Here is a 23658-nt window from a genome sequence, read left to right as displayed (position 1 = left end):
TACAAATCATGTCCTCGAGAAACTCATCTCCTTGCAGCTGGCATGTTTCTGACAAGACGGGAAACAGAAGCCAGAAGCATGAAAATGGGAAACTACTATAAAAATAGGATTAGCAAGGCAGTTAACAGGCTCTTAACTGCCTTAACTACCTGTCCCACCGGTTGGAGTCAGGTCAGTTTGGGAGCGGCTGACCCGACACTCACGAAAATCGCGTGGGGGTGGGATGGAGATGGGTTGGGTGTCTGAAGCCATTTTTTCCGATTTTTGCTGCCGACCCGCCTTCAAACCCATCTCCTCAGGGCTATTAAAATCGAGCCCTACATGTCCTAACCTTTTGTCGTGAGTTGCTTGTACATAGCGAAGGCATTCTGAAAGTCCCTGTATACCACATCCACTACATTGCCCTTGTCTACTCTTGGTATACTAGGAATGGTGTCCTGCAGGGATCTGTGCTGTTGTTCAACATGTGCATAAATGATTTAAATTCAGAAACTGGCAATATGGTGTAAAAATTTGCAGATAATACCAAATTGGGGGATATATCTAGAAGATAAATTGTTGGGGTGGAGTGCCTAAAGAAGAGATTGGAAGCAAAAGACTTTAAAAAAAAAGGTTGCTTCTGGCAGAGAGAAACAGGCCAAATTCAACTGGGACATTTACCTGATTGGAACTATATGGGAGAACAGAAGGAAGAAGCGAAATAAGTGGAGATACCAGCGACCCCTGAAATGCTGCAGGGAAACCATCACAAGGGACAGTACCATCAATGCAACAAACAGGATCTTCATTAAACAGTTCACCTCCAGGTCGAACAGTCCCATCTATGAGAAAGAAAAAATGTTAACAAAACTATTTCTTTGCATGTATATCCATAAATTTACCTTCTCCATAATAAGGATTTTATGTATGAAAAATGTTACGGTACATGTAAATACATAAATAATATGACATGTTCATAAGTGGTAGCTCTCTTGCCTGTGACCAAGAACCTAATATATCAAGAGACAAGGTCCTGAGAGCTATGTAGGCAAAGCTGCCAGCTGAGAGACACTGGGAGGTGACTTGATTATGGTGTGCATTTTTTTTTAATGCAAATTGTATGTTGACATAACTTCTGGGCTCTGGCCCTTGTCTAGGTTTAGATTTGGTAGAGAATGGTGATCGTAATCCCGGTTCCATTTCCACTCAGGATACCAGGCTTGATGCTACTCCTGCTGCCACCTTGTGGTGAGTGTGTGGGCACAGCCCTTAGTCAAAAGTTAGTGGGGGAGAAATTGGGTGGAGCCGCAAACGAGGCGCCAAGCTCGCCTGGGCGCCGGATTTAGCGCAGTGTTTGGAGCAGTAGCGACCGCCGGAAATTCAGCTTGAGTGCCTCAAGAGGGACACGGGGCGAGGCTCGAGGCGCTCCGCGTCCCTCTTAGGGCGCTGAAATTGAGTATCGCAGCGCAACGGGCCCGGCACGGCGCGCTGCGGTACTGCAGGCCTTCCTCCCATTCCTAAGGGGGAGGGGCCTGCACCAGCACGATCAGAGATCGCGAGTGCCGGCAAAAGAGCCCGGCACCGAGTAGAAGTGCCGGGCTCTCGGAAAACAGCCGGCAATGCCGCGGGGGCCGATCAGGAGGCCGGGGACGGAGGTGCTGGCAGGCGGCCACCGGAAAAAACGGCCGCCCCGCACCTCCACCTTAATTTGCGCCACTGCCGCCACAGGAAGGCCCCATGAACCGGGCGCCATTTGCGAACGGCGCTACAGAGGCGGTTGCTGCCAAATATCGAGATCAGGGCGGTAGCGGGGCGTTGCGCACACCGATGACGTCATCGGAGGTGGCGCAGCGCAACAGGTTAACGCCGCCATTAGCGCCCCAGCTAAATATCGCGGGAGGCGCGGCCAGTGACGCTAAAGCCACTGAGTGCCCTCTTTAGGTGCTAACTGGTGGCGCAGCCCACCGAATTTCTAGGCCAGTAAGTGCTCCTCTCCACATGAAGAATAAGTTACTTAAATCCTCAAAAAAATTGCGGTAATGTGGAGCGGCTGCTTAACATTAGTAATTTTTAGCTTGCATGATAGAAAACCATGCCTATTTAAACACATGGATCAGAAGTGGACATGTGCTATTCACGGGCAGGTCAGTCATATTAAAAGCTGGTTGAATCCAATCTTGCCAACCTAGAGCTGCAAAGTAATCTGTAGCCATCAATTCCAAATTGGCCAGTTATGGATAGGTATTCTGATGGATCGTTAAAAAAATATTCTGTGCTCATCAAGGTGGAGGATATTAGTACTGAGGAATGAGATGCTGCCTGTTTCAAGCACTCGGTGTCACAATCAAGAACTTCCAAGATCAGGCATAGCACAGCCAGGCAGGGTGAAGTTCCCTCTACTCTGCTCCCACAATACACCTTAGCCCCAACTTCAGAACAGCAACCCTACTACACCAGTGTGACAATTTTTCCATTTCTGACATCCTATGGCCTCTCTCACTGAAATGACCAATGTGTGCAAAGTTGGGCCTATCCCCACTAGGAATTGGTTTGGGCTGCCCAAAACTCATTTCCTGAAAAAGGACCTTTAAGGCTAGCAGAGAGGAAATTCTGATCCCGTCACTCTTGGCTGAATTTGAACCCAAGTCCACAAAGTTTCATCTATCCTCAGTATGCACAGCATATTCATGTTTTTTATAAATAGTACATCTCCCGTGGCATTGCTCAATTACTTTGTGGAATGGTGTTCACCTGGCAGCTGGAACCGATGAGACTTTAATCAGATTTCTTACCAATCCAGTTCCAGACTTCCCTGGGACCAGGAATATCCCTGACAGCTCAGACATAACCTGAAACATTCAGCCAGAATTCTTATTTTAAATTTTCATTGACATCATTAGACAGTAGACATCCGAGTGTATCAATCTTTAAGTGTTTAGTCATAGAGTCATAACGGCACAGAAGGAGGCCATTTGGCCCAACAAGTTCGTGCCGGCGCTCCGTAGAGTAATTTAGTCAGTCCCATTCCCCTGCTCTATCCCCGTGGCCCTGCAAGGATCAGCAAAGATATTGGAATTCTCACTCCTTTCAAGATAGAATTTGTGCAACTTTTCTAAATCCTGGAATTTAGAAATCGTCAAAACAAATGGGGAAAGATTTCCTGTATTAATTATTTGGTAGAACATATTAAATGTGTATGAAGTACAATTTCACTAAAAATAAGTATCATGGGGAATTTCACCACCCCCCCCCCCCACATTTTTTAAAGCATTACTCTTTACAAGGAGTGAGAATTATGGGATTTATTGTTAATTTCTTTCTAGGCTAAGATTTTCAAACTGTACCTTGTTCTTTGGGTGAGAGGTATTCATAACACTCCTCATCTCTTTGCCCGTGTAGATAACAACGCCCACTGCAGTACCTTGAAAAGAGATTACATTTAAAAAACAAGTAAGAATGTAGCAGAAGCAGAATAAACTTTTTTTTTTTTAAATGACTGAACAATTCAATTTTCAGAGCTGCTCCACGGGCTCAGTGGTACTAAAATGGTCAACGTGGTGTCTGTTCTGTTGCACTTTAAAAATGCATATGAAATATTACATTGTGCTGGTATTGAGTTAGACTGATCAGAAAAGTCTCAGGTTTGATCACAGGCCTGTGTGAAGTTAACCAATCTCAGCTGGCAGTACTACAGATGCTTCAATTGGCCACAATGTTCCTGGGATTGGGAAAGGGTGAAAAGGGGGGGGGGTTCAAGGCCAAAAAGGGACAACGGAGGAAAGGGGAACAGGTAAAATAGTCCTACATTAATTTCAGAAAATTCCAATCCTGGGGATTCTGAGAGCCCATGTCAGTCAAGGGATCTCCTACAGGCTTCACTGCATCAGCAAGCCACACATAGCAATTTGGACAAAGAGGCATTTCAGGATTTGTAAATCAGAATGGAGTAATTACCCAATTGCTCTATCACAACTGACCTTGCAATTTGACTACTGTGTATAGGAGAACACACAGCCTGCAGTGTCTTTCAACACAGTAACGCTTCGAGAGAATAGACAGTCATTATTAAGAGCAAAGCTTCAACATTTTGTTAACACAATTTTGACAGAAATGTATTATCTCAATTTAGGGCTGTACTGCGTACAGCATTCAAAAATATTGCAAGGACGACTTTCAACTGGAGTGCACACCGGGCGAGTGGTGGAAGGGGCATGCGCTATGGCAGCATGTTGGCTCCAGCAAGAGGCCCTCGCACTGGGTCACAAACAACATACGGCAACAAGTGAATTATATGATTTGACGAGCAGTGACAATGGTATTTTCTATACTGACCCAATACATAGAAAATATATTCAATGATTCAATTGAACTAAAGTACAGCAATTATTCAAGACAAAAAAATAAAATCACTAAAAATGATTCATTTAAATGTTTATAGGTTGAAAATATTCAGTTTATATTAAATCTAAACTGCTTGTGCTACTGATATAACCCACAGTGCAGCAGTGAGAAGTGGATTTACAAACATAATGGAGCAGAACTAGAGGAAACAGTCCAAACTGTTTTCTGTATTATAACTATTTAGATTTTGGGATCGTAATTTTGACCAAATATATAAACTGGGGAAAGATGACAAATCTGGAAATATCATTTTGATACAAGAGAAAAACTGCAAATGCTGGAAACACACTGCAGCTATCAGCATCTGTAGAGAGGAAAGACTGGATAATGTTTCAAATGTAGACCCTCACTCAGAAATTGAACTAAAGCAAGCCCCTTAACAGGGCTGAACAGAATGGGGTGGTTGGGGAGGTGGGGTGACAGCTGTGAGCTGCGCCCGCCATTTATATTACTAAATTTAATTACGACAGCAGAATTGCAGACCCGCAACAAAATGGAAGACGTCAAATCCTGGAATTTGACCCAGACAAGCACTTTTGAGTATTCTGAAAATTTCAGAAAATGTAATATTTGTTAATTGTGTTGATGAATATAGTCACTACATTAAAGAGACACCATCTCCCTGAAACCATTTGGCAAACTGTTCTTTGAATCTGGAAGGAAACAAAATGTGCATCATGTGTACATGACTCAATGACATATTTCCACTTAATTCAGCAGACCATGTGCTTGTAAACAAACAATAAAATGTTTGTGAAGGATGTTGTCATGAAGGTGACTTCTCCTGAAGTGCCCATTTACTCAGCAAGACTTGGTAAACAGTAAGCAGTTGAGAGGTTTTCCGGAATGCTTTGAAAAATGGGAAAAATGAGGAAGTCACAGATTTTTTTTGTCCCTCAAGGGAAGGGGAAAATCACCTTACCAGAAGCAATGACAGTACTGGCCCACAATGTATTCTCGATGCTCAAACTCTCATTAATTGGCGGGTCACTATCCTCCTAAAACACACAAAACAAAAAACTATTCTTTCAATTTAAGTAGCAGCAATATCGCGAAGGAGCACTACTCCTTAACCGTCAACAAAATTGTAAATATTTTCACACCAATTTGCAAATGAAAAATATATATTTTTCAATATAAGTAAATTCAGCCAGAGTGCCACTTCTGCTATCCCACCAAGCTCCCATTTTTATTGTGCGCTAGCTAAGCAGACTGTTCTTTGCCACCAACCTGATCCCAAATCACAGGCACTAACGAGCACAACTGGCTCACTCTTGCGTAGATCACTCCAGCAGGACCAGCCGTGTTAATGAAGTACCTCTGCTTCCCCCTTGGCTCAGAGGTAAAGTTGCAGTCTCTGAGCCAAATGGACTAGGAGGATTCGTATTCGATCCCCTGTCTGTGTTGAGTCAGCTAATCTCAACAGGGCAGCACGATGGCCACTATAATTGACCTCAGCAACCTGGGTTTGGAAAGGGAAAAACTGAAAAGGATTCCCACTCCTGGTCTGTATCCAGCAACCCCTATTCAAACTGCACGCATGTGGACGTTCGGAGAGAACAACATTTGTAACAGCTATGATGCAGCCTCCTGTGGTTGAATAAGCAGCCCACATTCACTTGAAGCTTGCACATGAATAATGGTCACTTGGGCGATGTATCGGAGGCTGACCTGTCCCTCTGGAACAATAGTCCAAGAAGGAGGTAACACCTTCAGGGAGACGAGGGGAGAAAATTATTGAGGGAGAAACAGACAGAAGTAATAAGTGCAAAAGCATGTTTCATCATTGCCCCAGAAAAGATAGATGTATCCTTGTTTAAACAAAAAAAACAAAATAGCCCCTCACAATAAAATCTTTTAAAAATGGAATGACAATAACACTTCATCTACTGTAACACCATGGAACCCTAAATGGAACATTTCTTTCCCAGTCACCAAACACAACTCACCCGGGTGAAAGTCCCCACAAAACTGTGAATGTCAAGGTTTGGTTCTTCTGCATAAACATAAGATCGTATTTGTAGCAGATCCTGTGGGTTAAAATGAAAACAGAGTAAGAATTGAACAATATCTGTGTGCCATCATCTGACAAATACAGATAACCTGACACCAGTCCCAGCCACAGGTAGATTTGTTTGTCGCTGGATAGATTCTGATCAATAATCAATGTCTTAACTATTTATACACATAAATAATTTTTCTGAGTCCTCACAAGATTTGTCAGCGTTAGTTAGAAAAACCACAGGTTAACCAGTTTGGGAATTTCCTGATACTATGTACATGAAGCCAGAGCGTGTGCATGTGTGTGTTTCTATGTGCGTTACAATTTTGGGTAACCATAGATACCTTCTCAGGTTCAGTGGCGCCAGTCACTCCCATGCATGGCTCCACACCCTTTACGCATTTAAGTTAATGCACATTGCCCAATATAGGATGACATTACCCAAGGGACGTAATAACACATCCCCCTTGACTACAAACTGAATAATGGGTCTTTTGCCCATGCCCTAAAATGCTCTTCTCCACACTTTATGAAGGCGGATCAAGAAAACACTTGGCCCAGACCTAAATCATTAAATGTGTTATTTCAGGCATACGAACATAGGAGCTGGAGTAGGCCATTTGGCCCTTCAAGCCTGCTCCACCATTCAACAAGATCATGGCTGATCTTCTACCGCAACTCCACCTTCCCACATTATCCCCATATCCCTTCATTCCCAAAAATTTATCGACCCCTGTCTTGAATATACTCAACAACTGAGCATCCACAGCTCTCTGGGGTAGAGAATTCCAAAGATTCACAACCCTTTGAGTGAAGAAATTTCTCCTCATCTCAGTCCTAAATGGCCAACCCCTTATTCTGAGACTGTGACCCCGGGTTCTAGATTCCCCAGCCATGGGAAACATTTTCTCAGCATTAACCCTGTCAAGCCCCTTAAGAATTTTATATGTTTCAATTAGATCACCTCTCATTCTTCTAAACTCTTAAGGAATATAGGTCTAGTCTACTCAGTCTCTCCTCATAGGGCAATCCCCTCATTCCAGGAGCCAGTAGAGTGAACCTTTGCAGCACTTCCTCTAAGGCAAGTATGTCTTTTCTTAGGTAAGGAGACCAGAACTGTACACAGTACTCCAGGTGTGGCCTCACCAATGTCCTGTATAATTGTAGTAAGACTTCCTTACTCTTATACTCTAATCCCTTTCTAACAAAACTAACATACCATTTGCTTTCCTAATTGCTTACTGTACCTGCATGTTAACTTTCTGTGATTCATGTACAAGGACACCCGGGTCTCTCTGAATGCAAACATGTCCCAGTCTCTTATCATTCAAAAAATATTCTACTTTTTTGTTTTTGTTTTTCCTACCAAAATGGATAACTTCACACTTCCTCACATTGTATTCCATTTGCCATGTTCTTGCCACTCAGTCAACCTGTCTATATCTCTCTGCAGCCTCTTGGGAGTCAGCTGGCAGCACACTCGCCTGTGAGTCAGAAGGTTGTGGGCTCAAGTACCACTCCAGGGACTTGAGCACATAAAGCTAGGCTGACACTCCAGTGCAGTGCTGAGGGAGTGCTGCAGTGTCAGAGGTGCTGTCTGCTCTCTCAGGTGGACGTAAAAGATCCCATGGCACTATTTTGAAGAAGAGCAGGGGAGTTATCTCCGGTGTCCTGGCCAACATTTATCCCTCAAGCAATATAACAAAAACAGATTATCTCATTATCACATTGCTGATTGTGGGACCGTGCTGTGCACCAATTGGCTGCCGCATTTCCCACATTACAACAGTGACTCCACTTCAAAAGTACTTCATTGGATGTAAAGCACTTTGAGATGTCCGGTGGTCGTGAAAGGCGCTATATAAATGCAAATCACTGAAAGCAAACATGCAGGTGCAGCAAGCAGTTAGGAAGGCAAATGGTATGTTGGCCTTCATTGCAAGAGGATTTGAGTACAGGAGCAAGGAGGTCTTACTACAGTTACACAGGACCTTGGTGAAACCACATCTAGAATACTGTGTGCAGTTTTGATCTCCTTACCTAAGAAAGGATATGCTTGCCATAGAGGGAATGCAGCGCAGGTTCACAAGACTGATTCCTGGGATGGCAGGACTGTCGTATGAGGAGAGATTAGGTCAATTAGACCTGTATTCACTAGAATTTAGAAGAATGAGAGAGGATCTCATTGAAACGTATAAAATTATGACAGGGCTAGACAGATTGGATGTTTCCCCTGGCTGGGGGGTCTAGAACGAGGGGTCACAGTCTCAGGATATGGGGTAGGACATTTAGGACTGAGATGAGGAGAAATGTCTTCACTCAGAGGGTGGTGAACCTGTGGAATTCTCTACCACAGAAGGCTGTGGAGGCCAAGTCACTGAATATTTTTAAGAAGTAGATAGATTTCTAGACACAAAAGGCATCAAGGGGTATGGGGAGAGAGAGGGAATATGGTATTAAGATGGAGGATCAGCCATGATCATGTTGAATGGCAGAGCAGGCTCGAAGTGCCTACTCCTGCTCCTATTTTTTTATGTTCTAAGTCTTTCTTTCTTTGCGTCCTCCTCACAGCTTACTTTCCCACCTAACTTTGTATCATCAGCAAACTTGGATATGTTACACTCAGTCCCTTCATCTAAGTCATTAATATAGATTGTAAATAGCTGAGGCCCAAGCACTGATCCTTGTGGTACCCCGCTAGTTACAGTCCCGTTTATTCCTACTCTCTGTTTTCTGTCCATTAACCAACCCTCAATCCATGCTAATATATTACCCCGAATCCCATGAGTCCTAATTTTGTGTAATAACCTCTTGTGTGGCACCTTATCAAATGCTTTTTGAAAATCCAAATACACTACATCCACTGGTTCCCCCTTATCCATCCTACTAGTTACATGTTCAAAAAACTCTTAACAGGTTTGTCAAACACAATTTCCCTTTCATAAAACCAAGTTGACTCTGCCTAATTATATTACGATTTTCTAAGTGCCCTGTTACCACGTCCCTAATAATAGATTCTAGCATTTTGCCTACTACTGATATCAGGCTAACTGGCCTATAGTTCCCTGTTTTTTTCTCTTCCTCCTTTCTTAAATAGCGGGTTTATGTTTGCTACCTTCCAATCCTTGGGGGCTGTTCTAGAATCCAGGGAATTCTGGAAGATTAATACCAGTGCATCCACTATCTCTGCAGTGACCTCTTTTAAAACCCTAGGATGCAGGTCATCAGGTCCAGGGGATTTGTCGCCACTTAGTCCCATTAATTTCTCCAGTACTATGTCTTTACTTATACTGATTTTTTTTTTAAAGTTTCTCATTCTCTCTAGACCCTTGGTTCCCCATTATTTCGGGAATGTTTTTTGTGTCTTCTACCGTGAAGACAGATACAAAGTATTTGTTTAATATCTCTGCCATTTCCTTATTTCCCATTATAATTTCTCCTGTCTCTGCCTCTAATGGGTTCACGTTTACTTTCACTAATCTCTTCTTAATTACATACCTATAGAAATGTTTACAATCTGCTTTTATGTCTCTTGCTAATTTACTCTCATTCTTTTTTCTTTTTCCTTTAACAATTTCATGGCCCTCCTTTGCTGAATTCTAAAATCATCCCAATCCTCAGGCTTATTACTCTTTTTGGCAATACTATAAGCCTCTTCCTTTGAGCTAATACTATCTCTAACTTCTCTTGTTGGACCACTTTCCTTTAAGGCACAAAAATCCCACAAGAAATGTATATTTGTTGTAAATTATGTATTAATTCTTTAATAGCTAGCCATTGCTTGTCTACTGCCATACCTTTTAATGTAGTTTCCCAATCTACCTTAGCCATACCTATGTAGTTTGCTTTGTTTAGATTGAAGACCCTAGTTTCGGACTTAAATAAATCACTTTCAAACTCCATATAAAATTCTATCATATTATGGTCACTCTTCCCTAAAGGCCCCTTTACTACAACATTATTAATGAACCCTTTCTCATTGCACAATACTAGATCTTTGTCTCTAAGATTGAGATCATCCATTCAGCTGCCTCTGCAACTTCCCTTCCTTCCACTAGACCACCGGGCCAAACTTCCTCTAAGGTTCTCCCCATCCTAGCCCTGAACTCACATCTTTCTCCAGTTTCTCTCTGATCTCCCCTCATGACCTCACTCATCTTGTTCATGAGACCCACTTCCTGCTCCCTCGACCCTATCCCCACCAAACTGACCATCCATCTTCCTTTTCTGGCTCCCATGTTAGCTAACATTGTTAACGGTTCTCTCTCAAGAACTGTCCCCCTCTCCCTCAAATCTGCCGTCATCACCCCACTCCTCAAAAAAACTCTTGACCCCCTCCGTCCTTGCAAACTACCGCCCATCTCCAACATCCCTTTCCTCTCCAAAGTCCTTGAACGTGTTGTTGCCTCCCAAATCCATGCCGATCTTTCCCACAACTCCATGTTTGAATCCCTCCAATCAGTTTCCGCCTTTTCCACAGTACCGAAAAGGCTCTCATCAATGTCACGCTTAACCTGTCCCATTACCACCTCCTCTTGCTTTGCATATCTCTTAATGTCTCTCAATCTCTCCTGCTTTCTATCCTATCACTGACCTTCCTTTTTGTTCTTTCATCCCCTCCCCCTTTTCCCAGCCCCTAAACTTGCTTTCCATTTCCTGCTTTTTTCCAGTTCTGACGAAGGGTCATCGACCTGAAACGTTAACTCTGTTTCTCTCTCCACGGATGCTGCCTGGCCTGCTGAGTTTTTCCAGCGTTTTCTGTTGTTATCACAAATTACATGCTTTGTGACTGTGACAAAGGTAAACTATCCTTCCTCATCCTGCTCAACTTGTCTGCAGCCTTTGACACGGTTGACCACTCCATCCTTCTCCAACGCCTCTCCACCATCGTCCAGCAGGATGGGACTGCAGTCGCCTGGTTCCATTCTTATCTGTCTAATTGTAGCCAGAGAATCACCTGCAATGGTTTCTCTTCCCGCTCCCGCACCATTACCTCTGGTGTCCCCCAAGGATCTATCCTTGGCCCCCCTCCTATTTCTCATTTACATGTTACCCTTTGGCGGCATCATCCGAAAACACAGCGTCAGTTTCCACATGTACGCTAACGACACCCAGCTCTACCTCACTACTACTTCTCTCGACCCCTCCACAGTCTCTAAATTGTCAGACTGCTTGTCCGACATCCAGTTCTGGATGAGCAGAAATTTTCTCCAATTAAATATTGGGAAGACCAAAGCCATTGCTTTCAGTCCCCGCCACAAACTCCATTCCCTAGCCATTGACTCCATCCCTGTCCCTAACATCTATCTTAGACTGAACCACACTGTTCGCAATCTTGGTGCCATATCTGACCCTGAAATGCGCTTCTGACCACATATCCGCAGCATAACAAAGACCGCCTATTTCCACCTCTAACATCGCCCGTCTCCGTCCTTGCTTCAGCTCATCCGCTGCTGAAACCCTCATCCAAGCCTTTGTTACCTCTAGACTTGTCTAATTCAATGCACTCCTGGCTGGCCTCCCAAGTGCCACCCTACGTAAACTTGAGATGATCCAAAACTCAGCTGCCAGTATCCTAACTCGTACCAAGTCCTGTTCACACATCACTCCGTGCTCGCTGACGGTTCCCGGTTAAGCAATGCCTCGATTTCAAAATTCTCATCCTTGTTTTCAAATCCCTCCATGGCCTCGCCCCTCCCCATCTCTGTAATCTCCTTCAGCCCCACAACTTCACCCAGATATCTGCGCTCCTCTAATTCTGCCCTCTTGAGCATCCCTGGTTATAATCGCTCAACCATTGGTGGCCGTGCCTTCTGTTGCCTGGGCCCTAAGCTCTGGAATTCCCTGCCTAAACCGCTCCGCCTCTCTACCTCTCTTTCCTCCTTTAAGACGCTCTTAAAACCTACCTCTTTGACCAAGCTTTTGGTCACCTGCCCTAATTTCTCCTTATGTGGTTCGGTTTCAAATTTTTTGTCTTATAATCCTCCTGTGAAGCGTCTTGGGACATTTTACTACGTTAAAGGCACTATATAAATACAAGTTGTTGTTGTTATCTAAAATAGCCTGTTCCCTTGTTGGTTCTTCAACATACTGATCTAGAAAGCTATCTTGTATACATTCCAAGAACTTTTCCTCCACACTATTACTGCAAATTTGGTTTGCCCAGTCTATATATAAAGTCCCCCAAGATTACTGTATTACCCTTGTTACATGCGCCTCTAATTTCCTGATTTATACGCTGCCCTACATTACAACTACTGTTTGAGGGCCTATAAACAACTCCCACCAATGTTTTCTGCCCTTGCTGTTTCTTAGCTCCACCCAAACTGATTCTATTTCTTGATTTTCAGAGCTAAGATCCTTTCCCTCTACTGTCTTTACCCCATCCTTTATCAGGGCTACCCCTCCTCCTTTTCCATTTTGTCTATCTCTTCTAAAAGTTAAGTATCCTGGAATATTTAGTTCCCAACCTTGGTTACTTTGCAAACACATCTCCGGTAATGGCTATTAGATCAAACCTATTAATTTCTATTTCCTATTAATTTCTAGACAGTGAGTGAACATACAGAGCAACAGTTATGATCAGACTCACTTAATCTAATCATTGTAAATGGTCTTTGTGTAATAATGCAAAATAATGAACACATGATATTCCCCCCATCAGTGGGTTGTCTTGCTTGATTAAACAAAATAGCTTCTAGCTGACCTCCTGCATTCTAACCTTCTGAACCTGGTGAAAGTTTACACTCAACTTTCTGTTTAAAAATCTGTCTTGACATTCTTATTCACTGCTTTTTCCATCTTGAATTCTGTGTACTTGTATTTATATAGCTTTGGAAGAGACTGTTCTTACAACAAAAACTTGTATCTATATAGCACCTTTAACATAATATAAAACATCCCACTGTTACCATTGTTGCCTCTCTGCCAGATAAATCTTATATCAGAACACCGAGTTCTATTAGTGTAGGCAGTTTGAGATACAAGCAAAGTAATGGGAGCAGTGATTTAAACTTAATGTGGCTCAACAAGGTTCCATGTTATTTACCCAAGTGGCCTACAAAGACAAAACGCTTTGGCGGTTTTGCTCTAACCCATTATTCCTGTATTCTAAACTTGGTAGAATGCACTGCAATTCTGAAATATAATTCATTCTCTCACACACAATAAATATTTTGCCCAAAACGCACTGTTATACGCTGCCTTCCAGAAACAGAGAATATAAAGGCAGAGCAGTGCAATACAGCCAAGATCTTTTGTTTTTTCAGACACTTTCATACTTGAACGGAGGCTTCAGCAGAGCAGCACTTAAATAGAGAGCCACAACTTCAGAGCACGGTTCTCCCCTTTTTACTGTACCTGTGCACTGGGGACATCATCCAGAGACAGGTCAACTTCCACATGTACACCGACAATATACAGCTCCAACTTTCCATCTCCTCTCATGACCCTTTCACTACCTCTGCTTGTCTGACATCCAGTCTCAGATAAACTGCAATTTCTGTCATCGTCTTCGGGCCCCATCACAAACTCTGCACTCATGTCACGGATTCCATCCCCTTCCCTGGCCATTGTCTCAGTTTGAACCATACTGTTTGAAACTTGGCATCCTATTCGCTTCCGAGTTGAGCTTCTGACTCCTTATCCTCTCCATCACAAATACGCCTACTTGCATCTCTGCAACATCACCCATCTCCACCCTGCCTCAGCCAATCTATTGCTGAAACTCTCATTCCTGCCTTGTCACATTAAGACTCGACTATTTCAATGTTCTCTTGGCTGACCTCCCATCCTCTGTAAACTTCAGCTCATCCAAAATTCTGCTGCCCATATCCTATCCTGCACCAAGTTCCACTTACCCATTTCCTCCTGTCCTTCTCCTCCAATTTCCCTGCCTCAAAATAAATATTTGCATCCTCATATTTAAATTCCTCCATAGACATGCCCTTCCCCATCCCCAACCTCTTACAGCCATACAACCCTTCAGCATTCTCTGTTCCTCTAACTCAGGTCTCTTGGGCATCCTTCCTCTCTTCAACCCACCAGTGTTGGCCATACCTCAGATTCCTAGGCCCCACACTCTGGGATTTTGCCCCTAAGCCCCTCCATCTCCTCCTTTTAAGACCCTTCTTAAAACCCACCTCTTTGTCTAAGTTTTTCGATATCCTCATAATGTGCCATTCTTTGGTTTATTGTTGTTATTGTTGTTGTTCAAGGGGTACTGATCTCCATGCTGGGATATGGTGCAATGGGATATGGTGCAATGGACACAGATCACATTCTGATACCTCCTCAAAGCAGCCATTGCTTTTGTACGAGTCTCGACAGTGAAAGAGTAACGACTATGGGCAGCATCACAGAGGAGCCCAATCTTGACCTTCCCCTCCAACCCCATGCACACAGACACTTCAAGCAGAGGTCACTGGGCATCAATAAGGAAAAGAAACTTTTCCTGATTTTCCTGTCACTAACTCAGAGGAACTCAGGCTAATGGTGGCACCCCTACAGGTGTCCCAGCTGAGGCCAGCTAACTCAGCCGAGACTGGAGATCAAACCCGTGATAATGCGAGCTGATGTGGCTCAACTAGTCACTCTTGTTAATCCATCAAGAAATGGCTGGGGCAGTCAGTTCTTTCCAGCAGAAAGTGAAAGGCTACGCTAGCAAAATTATGTTTAAAAAGTTTTAAAACGGGCAAGTTATAAAGGAAGCTTTAAATCGACAGTAGTTATACTGCTGCTAATGTGATGCCAATGTAGAATAGAGCCGTCATTTCGAAGTGTTCTCACTGGCTCCAATACACAATCCCAGTGGTAGCTTCATATGGTTTGTTTGGCACCAACATAGTAAAAATCTCAAGTGTGGCACTGGTAGCAAAATAAAAACAGCATTAAATGAAAGAACAAAGCACAGCTGTTGAGATATTATTTGTGGATGAGGAGGGAGAGCAACTGTGGAGACAGAAAAGGAATAGCAACTACTAGGAGACAAGAGTTGGAATTCTTTAGAGCATCTCCAGGTCAGAATTTTCCAAGCCACAGTCCCAGCTGTTTCTGCAATACTTACAGCTGCGATGGGTAATCTCTGAGTACAGCCAACAGGCAGACGCATCTTCCAGTCAGTCTCACCATCCAGCTGATCTGTGCGGATAAAACAGGAACCTGGAATACACAAAGGAGGCAGTCACACATGTACAAGCCATGGGCAGAGAATATTGATATGTTAACGTCACTACTACGAAGACAAGAAGTACAGCAAGTGGCTGTTACCTTCATCCAAGTTAACGTGGAGAATGCAAAAACCAAGTTCAAACCACACAGCTCCAATTACTGCAGGCTGACCAGCAGAGTGCTGATGGATTTCTCGCTTTTCCAAATTAACATTCCAAAAAACTTGTTACAGCAATTAGCTAAGGAGATTCATAAAAGTTCCACTTTTAATCCATAGTTTGTAGCCTTCAGAATTGGCGCCAATGTAACCCAGATCCACCCGAGACACAGTTCTTATATCAATGCCAACTGAGACACTGTCAACATTGGCCCGAATTTTCCGATCCCTACGGGTGTGTACGAGATGTGTACACACCTGTAGGGGCCTCGCAAGTGCCGGTTTCAGGCATGTGAAGCGCATGTGCTGAAAACCGGCACATCCGATCCGTCAAGGATTCTCTTGACAGATCAGACTCCTGCCCTAGAGAAGGGCCTCTGCAGGTGGAGAGTTCTGTTTTCTGCACAACCTCCACCCGCTGAAAATCTTTAAAAATCTTACGCCTGGTAAAAGCAGGCGTAAGGCCTGTTTTTACCAGCATAAGAGTTTTAAAAAGTTTTTTTTTTTTTTTTTTAATTTCACTCATTTATAATTTAAAAAATACTTTTAAAAAAGTTCATATTATTTTTAGCCCCGTAAAAAACTTTAATTATGAAGGTAACAGCCACTTGCTGTACTTCTTGTCTTCGTAGTAGTGACGTTAACATATCAATAGTTTTTTCAAAAAATTAAATTTTTGTTTAAAATATTTAATCTAATGTAATTTTAAATACGTGATTTAAAAAAATTATTTAATGTTTTAGTGTGTTTCTTGAGTGATCCCCGTTCATACTTTTGACATGTCTATCCGGAGAGACCTGTCAAAAGTGTCCCTTCTTCCACTGGTTCCCCATGGCCCACCTGATCCCAGGGACGCTTGCGAACTGCCTGTGCCCCTGGGATACCTGGGCCTCTGCGCGCGCGCGCACCAGGAGAGGCCCAGGAGCAGAAGTGTTGGTACCTACGAAGCCAGCAGGTAAGTTCATAGATTTTTTCCAGATCGGAGGCAACCACACGCAGGAAGACTCTGATCGTAAAATCCGGGCCATTAAATCTAAATGTCTCCCTTCCCACAATATATTCCTCCTCCTACTGGCCACTGTAGTCCCTTCTGAACTGTACAGGAATTTGGAGGTTCAATTACCAAGGCCAATTTACAACACTGGACATTACAAGAGCAGTACTGTCTGTGGTCATGTTATGATTCAGATCAACAAGACTGCAATAAAGCAAAACAACTCTGCATTAACTGTACCACCTATTGTTTAACAGGCAGTCCCACTTAGTGACACAGCAGTGCATTTAAACTGGTTAGCTTTCTACTGACTTTGAAGTGGGCAGCTGAACTGAGATCAGCGCCGTGAAGGCTGCTGACAGGATCACTGGAGGTCAGAACATGCTGCTTTTGGCACTCACCTCTACAGCTGACTCGGGGCGGGGGTGGGGGGGGGATCATAGTTGCTGATGAGGAACATTTTTGGCCAGCTGTTTTGGTGCTGTTGCAGGTCTGGGAGCTGGAGTCGCAGCTTTGTGTCAGCAAATCAGCCAAAAGATCAGTTGTTACAGTAGATCTTGCCCACAGGAGTTGAACAATGGAGATGAGCAAAGAAAAAGTATTAACAGCTCAAACTTCTGCTGGCCTGCTATTATCTGGGAACTTCCTAGGTCTAAATGGCTCAAGTATTCTGAATAAACTCGATGACCCATTGGCAGGAGTGGAGGCAGGATATCGCCACTGTTTTTTTTTTAAAAAGCCCATTTACAGCGGCTCTCTGCCACACTGGTCACTGTTCACTTGTAATACAGTTCTGTAACACTCAGCCATTGAGAATTATATAGCCACATCAAGCAAAGGAAAATGTATTAAAGAAATAAAATGATTGTAAAAACAAAAAAAATGCACAATTTTTTCCAGCAATGGGACAATTTAAACACCATTATCAAGGTTACAATTGATTACATTGAATTATTATTTATTATATATACTGAATGCTGTGGCGTGGAACAGAACACCATTAATGTCACAGCCTATTCAGTATCAGAAATGTGACTGATTGGATATTTAAACAAAGCAGCTCTGTCATATGAGACCATACTGAAGTGGGAGGCAGTTGAGAGGGGAACTCTCTAAACTGTAAATGAATTACTGAGTGAGACACTCACCACCTTTGTCCGATGTTCGGAGGAAGATCATGTCAGCAGGTACCCGCTGGTTCTATACAAAATCAGAAAACAATTTACTGAAGTAAACAGTGAAATCAGTTGGAAGCACGAGAGAAAGGAGAGCGAGTGAGAGAGAGCACGCACGAGCATCAGCAGCAGCTGATAGCATGCGATGGTGCTGATTTTGTTTATATTGCTTACACATAGGACATCCCTTGTGACTATGTGGCAAGCACCGCACACATTCCCTGTAGTCTCCTGTTCCATCTGGTCCCCCGTCCAATGCACAACCAATTAAGCTACCCTGCACTCAAAAAGGGAAAAATAAATGCTGAAAAATTGGGATGATGGGCATCTCTGACCCACCAACCACAGTCCCTGAAACAGCATTAATAGCAGTCTAGGAAAGAACCTGCAACCACATCAGCATAAGGATGTCATTACCCATGCGTGATGATGCTTTCTTTCATGGTATAAGTACGGGTGCATGCAATACTGCCCCATATATAGGCAACACAAACCAGTAAAATTGTCGTGAATATCAGTGAGTTTTGTGTTTCTCGTTATTGTAAATGTGTTGCAAATTTTTTCTATGTGCAGGACAGTTCTCATTTAGAGCCAGTTCCATTCAGAACAAGGCATATGCGAGATCCACTGCAGTACAAGTAATTAAAACATGCTGGGGGAGAAATTCAGTTGTTAGCGCCACCGAATAATGCCTAAAGAGGCTGAGAAGTGGGGCGCTAGCCAATTTCCGGGCAGGCGCAGGGCGCCTAGCCCCATATTGAGCATGCATTTAGTGCCGGCGCTAAATCTTAGCGCCCGCTCATGGGCGCAGGCTGATTATGACGTCATTTGAGTGTGCAACGCCTTTTGGGCGCCCCGGACCGGAAATTCAGTGGCACTCCCCTTCGTAGCGCCTGGCGCTAATAGTGACAGCTTACCTGGAACCTTACCAAGTCGCTCTCAGGCTGGAGGAGCGTTATTTAAAGGGGACTGGTGTGGTTTAAAAGCGGCAGCCATTTTTGGAGCACAACTTCCTCGAGAGCTACAAAGAGTTGCTGAGCTGCACACCGAGAGTCATTTGACCACTGAGCCAGCACAGGCAGACGATCTTCAGCCTTCTGACCATCACCTTGCTGTTGGTGAGCCTTGACAACGGGGAACCTTCCTGTGGGCACTTATTATGGGGGCTGCATTGGAGGGGAACATCCTGCTGCTGAATCATCTGGAAAGGGCACTGAGACGCTGGGAGAGGGGGGCGGGCATGGCCAGACGGAGGAGGGCCAACAGATGTCGCCACAGCAGACCTTACGCTGGCAGGGTTTTCCGACAGCAGTTTTCCTACATGAACATGCCGGAGGAGCAGTGTGTCAGAAGGCTGCGATTTAGAAAGGAGGTGGTGACTGAGCTGTGCCAGCTGCTTCAGCCAGATCTGCAGCCTCAGATAAGGTGCAGGACATCTCTGTCGGTGGCTGAGAAGATGCCTGCTGGCCTGAACTTCTACGCGAGCGGCTCTTCTCAGGCTACGCGTCAGAGGCTGATCAGAAGTAGCTTCTAGGCCCCTCTCACGGAATGCTTGCTGCCATTCCAAGAACAGGAATGGAACCGGTCTGATACCCCCAAGCCTGTGAAGGGCAAGATGCATGTAAATAGCAGGCATGGCCATTGTAAATGAAGAAAGTGTTTCATTACACAAAATGTGGTTCCTTCAAACATGAGAAAGCTATGGCAACAGAAAACAAAACTAATACACTGACACATAACTGCCTCTCACACCAGGGAGACTGTCCAAAACATAAATCACATTCCGACCATCTTCCTTGGCCTTGATTCCACTGCGCCAACCAAAGCATCCAATGCCCCATCAGTGAGGCGTTCCGCCCTCTGCCTCACCCTTTCCATGTCTTGCTAGGCTGGTGCGCCACAGGTAGGCTCCCACCGCTTTGAAGGCCTACAAGGCAGTGAGTGTATCTGGTGATGCCAATTGACCTGTCCCTTTAAGAGCTGGCCGGCACCAGTGTCTCTCAGGGAAAGTGATTATTGACAGCACCTTCGCTGCACCCCGCCGCCGCGAAATTGGGTTGCGCCGCCGGGTTAGCGCCTTAAAAGTAGCGTGCAGCGCCTGATTTAGCGCCACAATCACCTTTAGGGGCGCTGCAACCCAATATCGCGCTAGGTGTCACTAAATTGCACCTGGCACTAAACTTTGCGCATCGCCAGGACTAGCGCCCCAAACGCGGCTATACCGAATTTCTAGGCCGCTAAGTCAAAAATCCAACAAACTTATTTTTACTTCTTGATATGCAGTCTAAAGAAGCGTTCCAGATGATCCAAGATCTCTAAATTGCATTTGCTGTTGATAACCAATTTTCTCATTCTACACAAGTTACATAGAATTTTACAGCCCAAAAACAGGCCATTTGTCCCAACAGGTCTATGCCGGTTTTTATGCTCCACGCAAGCAATGTTCCACGAACTCCTTTGAGCATGACCTTTTCATCCGGGAGCAAATTTTAAAACAACAACTTTTACAACGACAGCAACAGCAACCACTTAAAAGCATATATACAGTAATGCCATATTGCCACCCCACCATCTCAAATCATGAGACAATCAGACATGGTTCTATGCAAGTTAAACATAACTTCTCTGCTTTTGAATTCTATTCCTCTAGAAATGAGCCCCAGTGCTTTATTTGCACTTTTATGGCTTTTTAAACCTGCTACTTTTAATAATTTGTGAATCTATACCCCTAGATCCCTTTGCACCTCTACTCCATTTAGACTCTTATTTTCCAAGGTGTAGGTAGCCTCCTTATTCCTCCTACCAAAATGCACCACCTCACACTTATCTATATTGAAATTCATTTGCCATTTACATGCACATTCTGCAAGTTTGTTTACGGTAGAATGAATTAAAAACTTTTAGTTCATCATATACAAACTCTATTTGAAAAAAAAAACTTGTCAGAAATGACTGGAATATAAAAGAACTGCATAACAATGCATTAACACTCAGTTACAGTTATGCACCGACAAACAATCCAAAAGCCCAAGGTGAGCTGAAAGAGGCATATCAATTCGTGCAATTTGTATTCATTTTAAAGTTTTCAACATATTAGCCCATCCCTCATGTCACTATAGCAATGGCTGCACAAGCAGCAGGAGCAGTGGCTTTCCTATGGCGCTGACGTGCTGTACGTCCACATAAGTAATTAGAATATTAATCACAATGCAAACAGACAACCAACAAATATAGAGTGCTGTAGTTCTTTCGTTCACAGTATTAAAAACTAAACAAAAATGGGTATCCGTATTTCCAACTTCAATCACTTCCATTAATAAAATTTGTTTTCTTGAACTAACACACCCCCATGTAATATGTCACAAATGCAGCACTTATTCACAAGTGCAGAAAAACACATACACAATTTGCTTCACCGAATTAAAAACAAAAAGCAGGAAAAGCTATGATTTAACAGAAATAAACATTCATCTTTAAGAACATAAGAAATAGGAGCAGGAGTAGGTCATTCGGCCCTTCGAGCCTGCTCCGCCATTCAATGAGATCATGGCTGATCTTCTGCCTCAACTCCATTCACCGGCCCTATCGCCATATCCCACGATGCCCTTACTAGTCAGAAATCTATCGACCTCTGATGACTGAGCCTCCACAGCCCTCTGGGGTAGAGAATTCCAAAGATTCACCACCCTCTGTGTGAAGAAATTTCTTCTCATCTCAGTCCTGAATGGCCTACCCTTTATCTTGAGGCTGTGGCCCCTGGTTCTAGACTCCCCAGCCAAGGGAGACATTCTCCCAGCATCCACCCTATCAAGCCCTGTAATAATTTTATATGCTTCAATGAGATCCCCTCTCATTCTTCTGAATTCAAGAGAATACAGGCCTAGTTTACTCAATCTCTTCTCATAAGACAGTCCCGCCATCCCAGGAATCAATCTCTTCCTGGACAGGAGAACCAATCAGACCGACTTGGAAATGTTTACTAATATGTTGACATAAAGATGTTAATTTATGAATTTTGCTTCTAATGTTTTTCTCTCAAACACTCTCTACAATATTAATCCCTGCTCTTATCACAAAAAGTGCTGAATTATTTTAGGTACTTCGCAATTAAATAGCGGGAAACAAACTTCATCGTACTCTAATTTTTAATCTATTTCAAACATTTATACTAAATCGAAATTGTACATTATCAGTTTAATCTAAGTATTTCCTGTGTCTTTCTCAATAAACAAATAGTAACTTTTTCTAAAGTAGCTTCCTGCAATTTTTATACATCATTACATAACTTGTGTTTCTATTAACACTCCACTAAATGTTTGAGAAGAAATCTATATTTACATTATTCCTGGGACTTGTTAGGGCTATAGAACGACAGACAAAATAAAATGGTTTGTGCTTTTCCCCTTTTTTGGTTCTCTTCCTAAACACCTTAATGATATTTTTTAAAAAGTCAATAAAAAGTAACATGTAACTCCTACAAATCCTCCCCGTCTTCCCCCGCCTCAACAGCATAGTTGCATGTTTGAGTAAAGCTACTCACTTCAGTCGATCGTTTAAAATCAAATATTGAGAAATGTAAATTTTTTAATGTTTTAAGCATTTCAGACCCTCTTTAAAAATGTATGGACTTCAAGACCTTGTTGAAACTTGTTTAGATGAGGGGAAAATTGATTTTTGTTTCTGTTTCTTTCAAAATCATATTTGAAACTTATGGGGAGGGAAAAAAGTGTTTTTAACACTCATTTTTTGTGAAAAGTTCACTAAAAATCTTTAAATTCTTTCAAGTCTCGTTGCAGCTTTGACAGAAGAAGTTGTTCCAAGTTTCTCTTTCCCTCTTCAATGCTGTCATTAAACATACAACAAAAAAATAATAAAATAAACTCTAATTCCAAACGGAGCTCAAATAAGAAAGTGCATCAAGTGGTTAAACTTCCTAAGAGGGCGGTGAGGTTTTGGAGAAGTTGTTTCCTCTTTTTCTGTTGCCGTTCCCTCCGTCTCTCACAGGCTGAGGTACAAACTGGGGCACAAATTTTTTCGCCTCTCTCAGAACATGATTTAAATAACCCTGATAGACTCTTTCAAAAAGGGGACAACACCTGGCAAAAATGAAAAGGAACTTACCACGGGACATTCAACATCATGTTCCCGTATTTTCTTCTGGCTTTAAACAATTTTCTGAATTCTCATTTTTGTTTCCAGGAGCATAAAACTTGTTTGCAAGCCTCCTTCCAGAGGCCGTTGGACATAAATAGGAGCAGGAGTCGGCCATTTGACCCCTTGAGCCTGCTCCGCCATTCAATAAGTTCATGGCTGATCTTCTACCTCAATCCACTTTCCTGCACTATCCCCATATCCCTTGATTCCCTTAATATCCAAAAATTTATCGATCTCTGTCTTGAATATACTCAAAGACTGAGCAGCCACAGCCCTCTGGGGTAGAGAATTCCAAAGATTCACCACCCTCTGAGTGAAGAAATTTCTCCTCATCTCAGTCCTAAATGGCCAGGCCCTTATTCTGAGACTGTGACCCCTGGTTCTAGACTCCCCAGCCAGGGGGAACATCCTCCCTGCATCTACCCTGTCAAGCGCTGTAAGAATTTTGAATGTTTCAATGAGATCACCCCTCATTCTTCTAAACTCCAGAGAATCTAGGCCTAATCTACTCAATCTCTCCTCATAGGACAATCCCCCCATCCCAGGAATCAGTCTGGTGAACCTTTGTTGCACTCCCTCTATGGCAAGAATATCCTTCCTTAGGTAAGGAGACTAAAACTGTACACAA

General features: G+C 43.2%; 1 protein-coding gene across 2 annotated transcripts in view; it reads right to left on the bottom strand.

Moving 5' to 3' along the window:
• atp9a (ATPase phospholipid transporting 9A) overlaps positions 1–23658 on the bottom strand; it is a 244853-nt gene that overhangs the window by 123194 nt on the left and 98001 nt on the right. For both annotated transcript variants that reach the window (XM_086005302.1, XM_086005301.1), the window contains exons 6-11: positions 17850–17901; positions 15447–15541; positions 6330–6410; positions 5303–5378; positions 3324–3400; positions 661–821 (exon numbers count right to left, since the gene is read on the bottom strand). In XM_086005302.1, the coding sequence (XP_085861428.1) occupies positions 661–821; positions 3324–3400; positions 5303–5378; positions 6330–6410; positions 15447–15541; positions 17850–17901 (542 nt within the window). The remainder of the gene's footprint in view (positions 1–660; positions 822–3323; positions 3401–5302; positions 5379–6329; positions 6411–15446; positions 15542–17849; positions 17902–23658) is intronic.

The sequence above is a fragment of the Somniosus microcephalus genome, chromosome 13 (genome assembly GCF_052327205.1).
Source record: "Somniosus microcephalus isolate GS21.2 chromosome 13, FLI_Smic_1.0, whole genome shotgun sequence".
Classification (NCBI taxonomy): Eukaryota; Metazoa; Chordata; class Chondrichthyes; order Squaliformes; family Somniosidae; genus Somniosus; species Somniosus microcephalus.
This window is presented reverse-complemented; position numbering and strand designations above follow the sequence as displayed.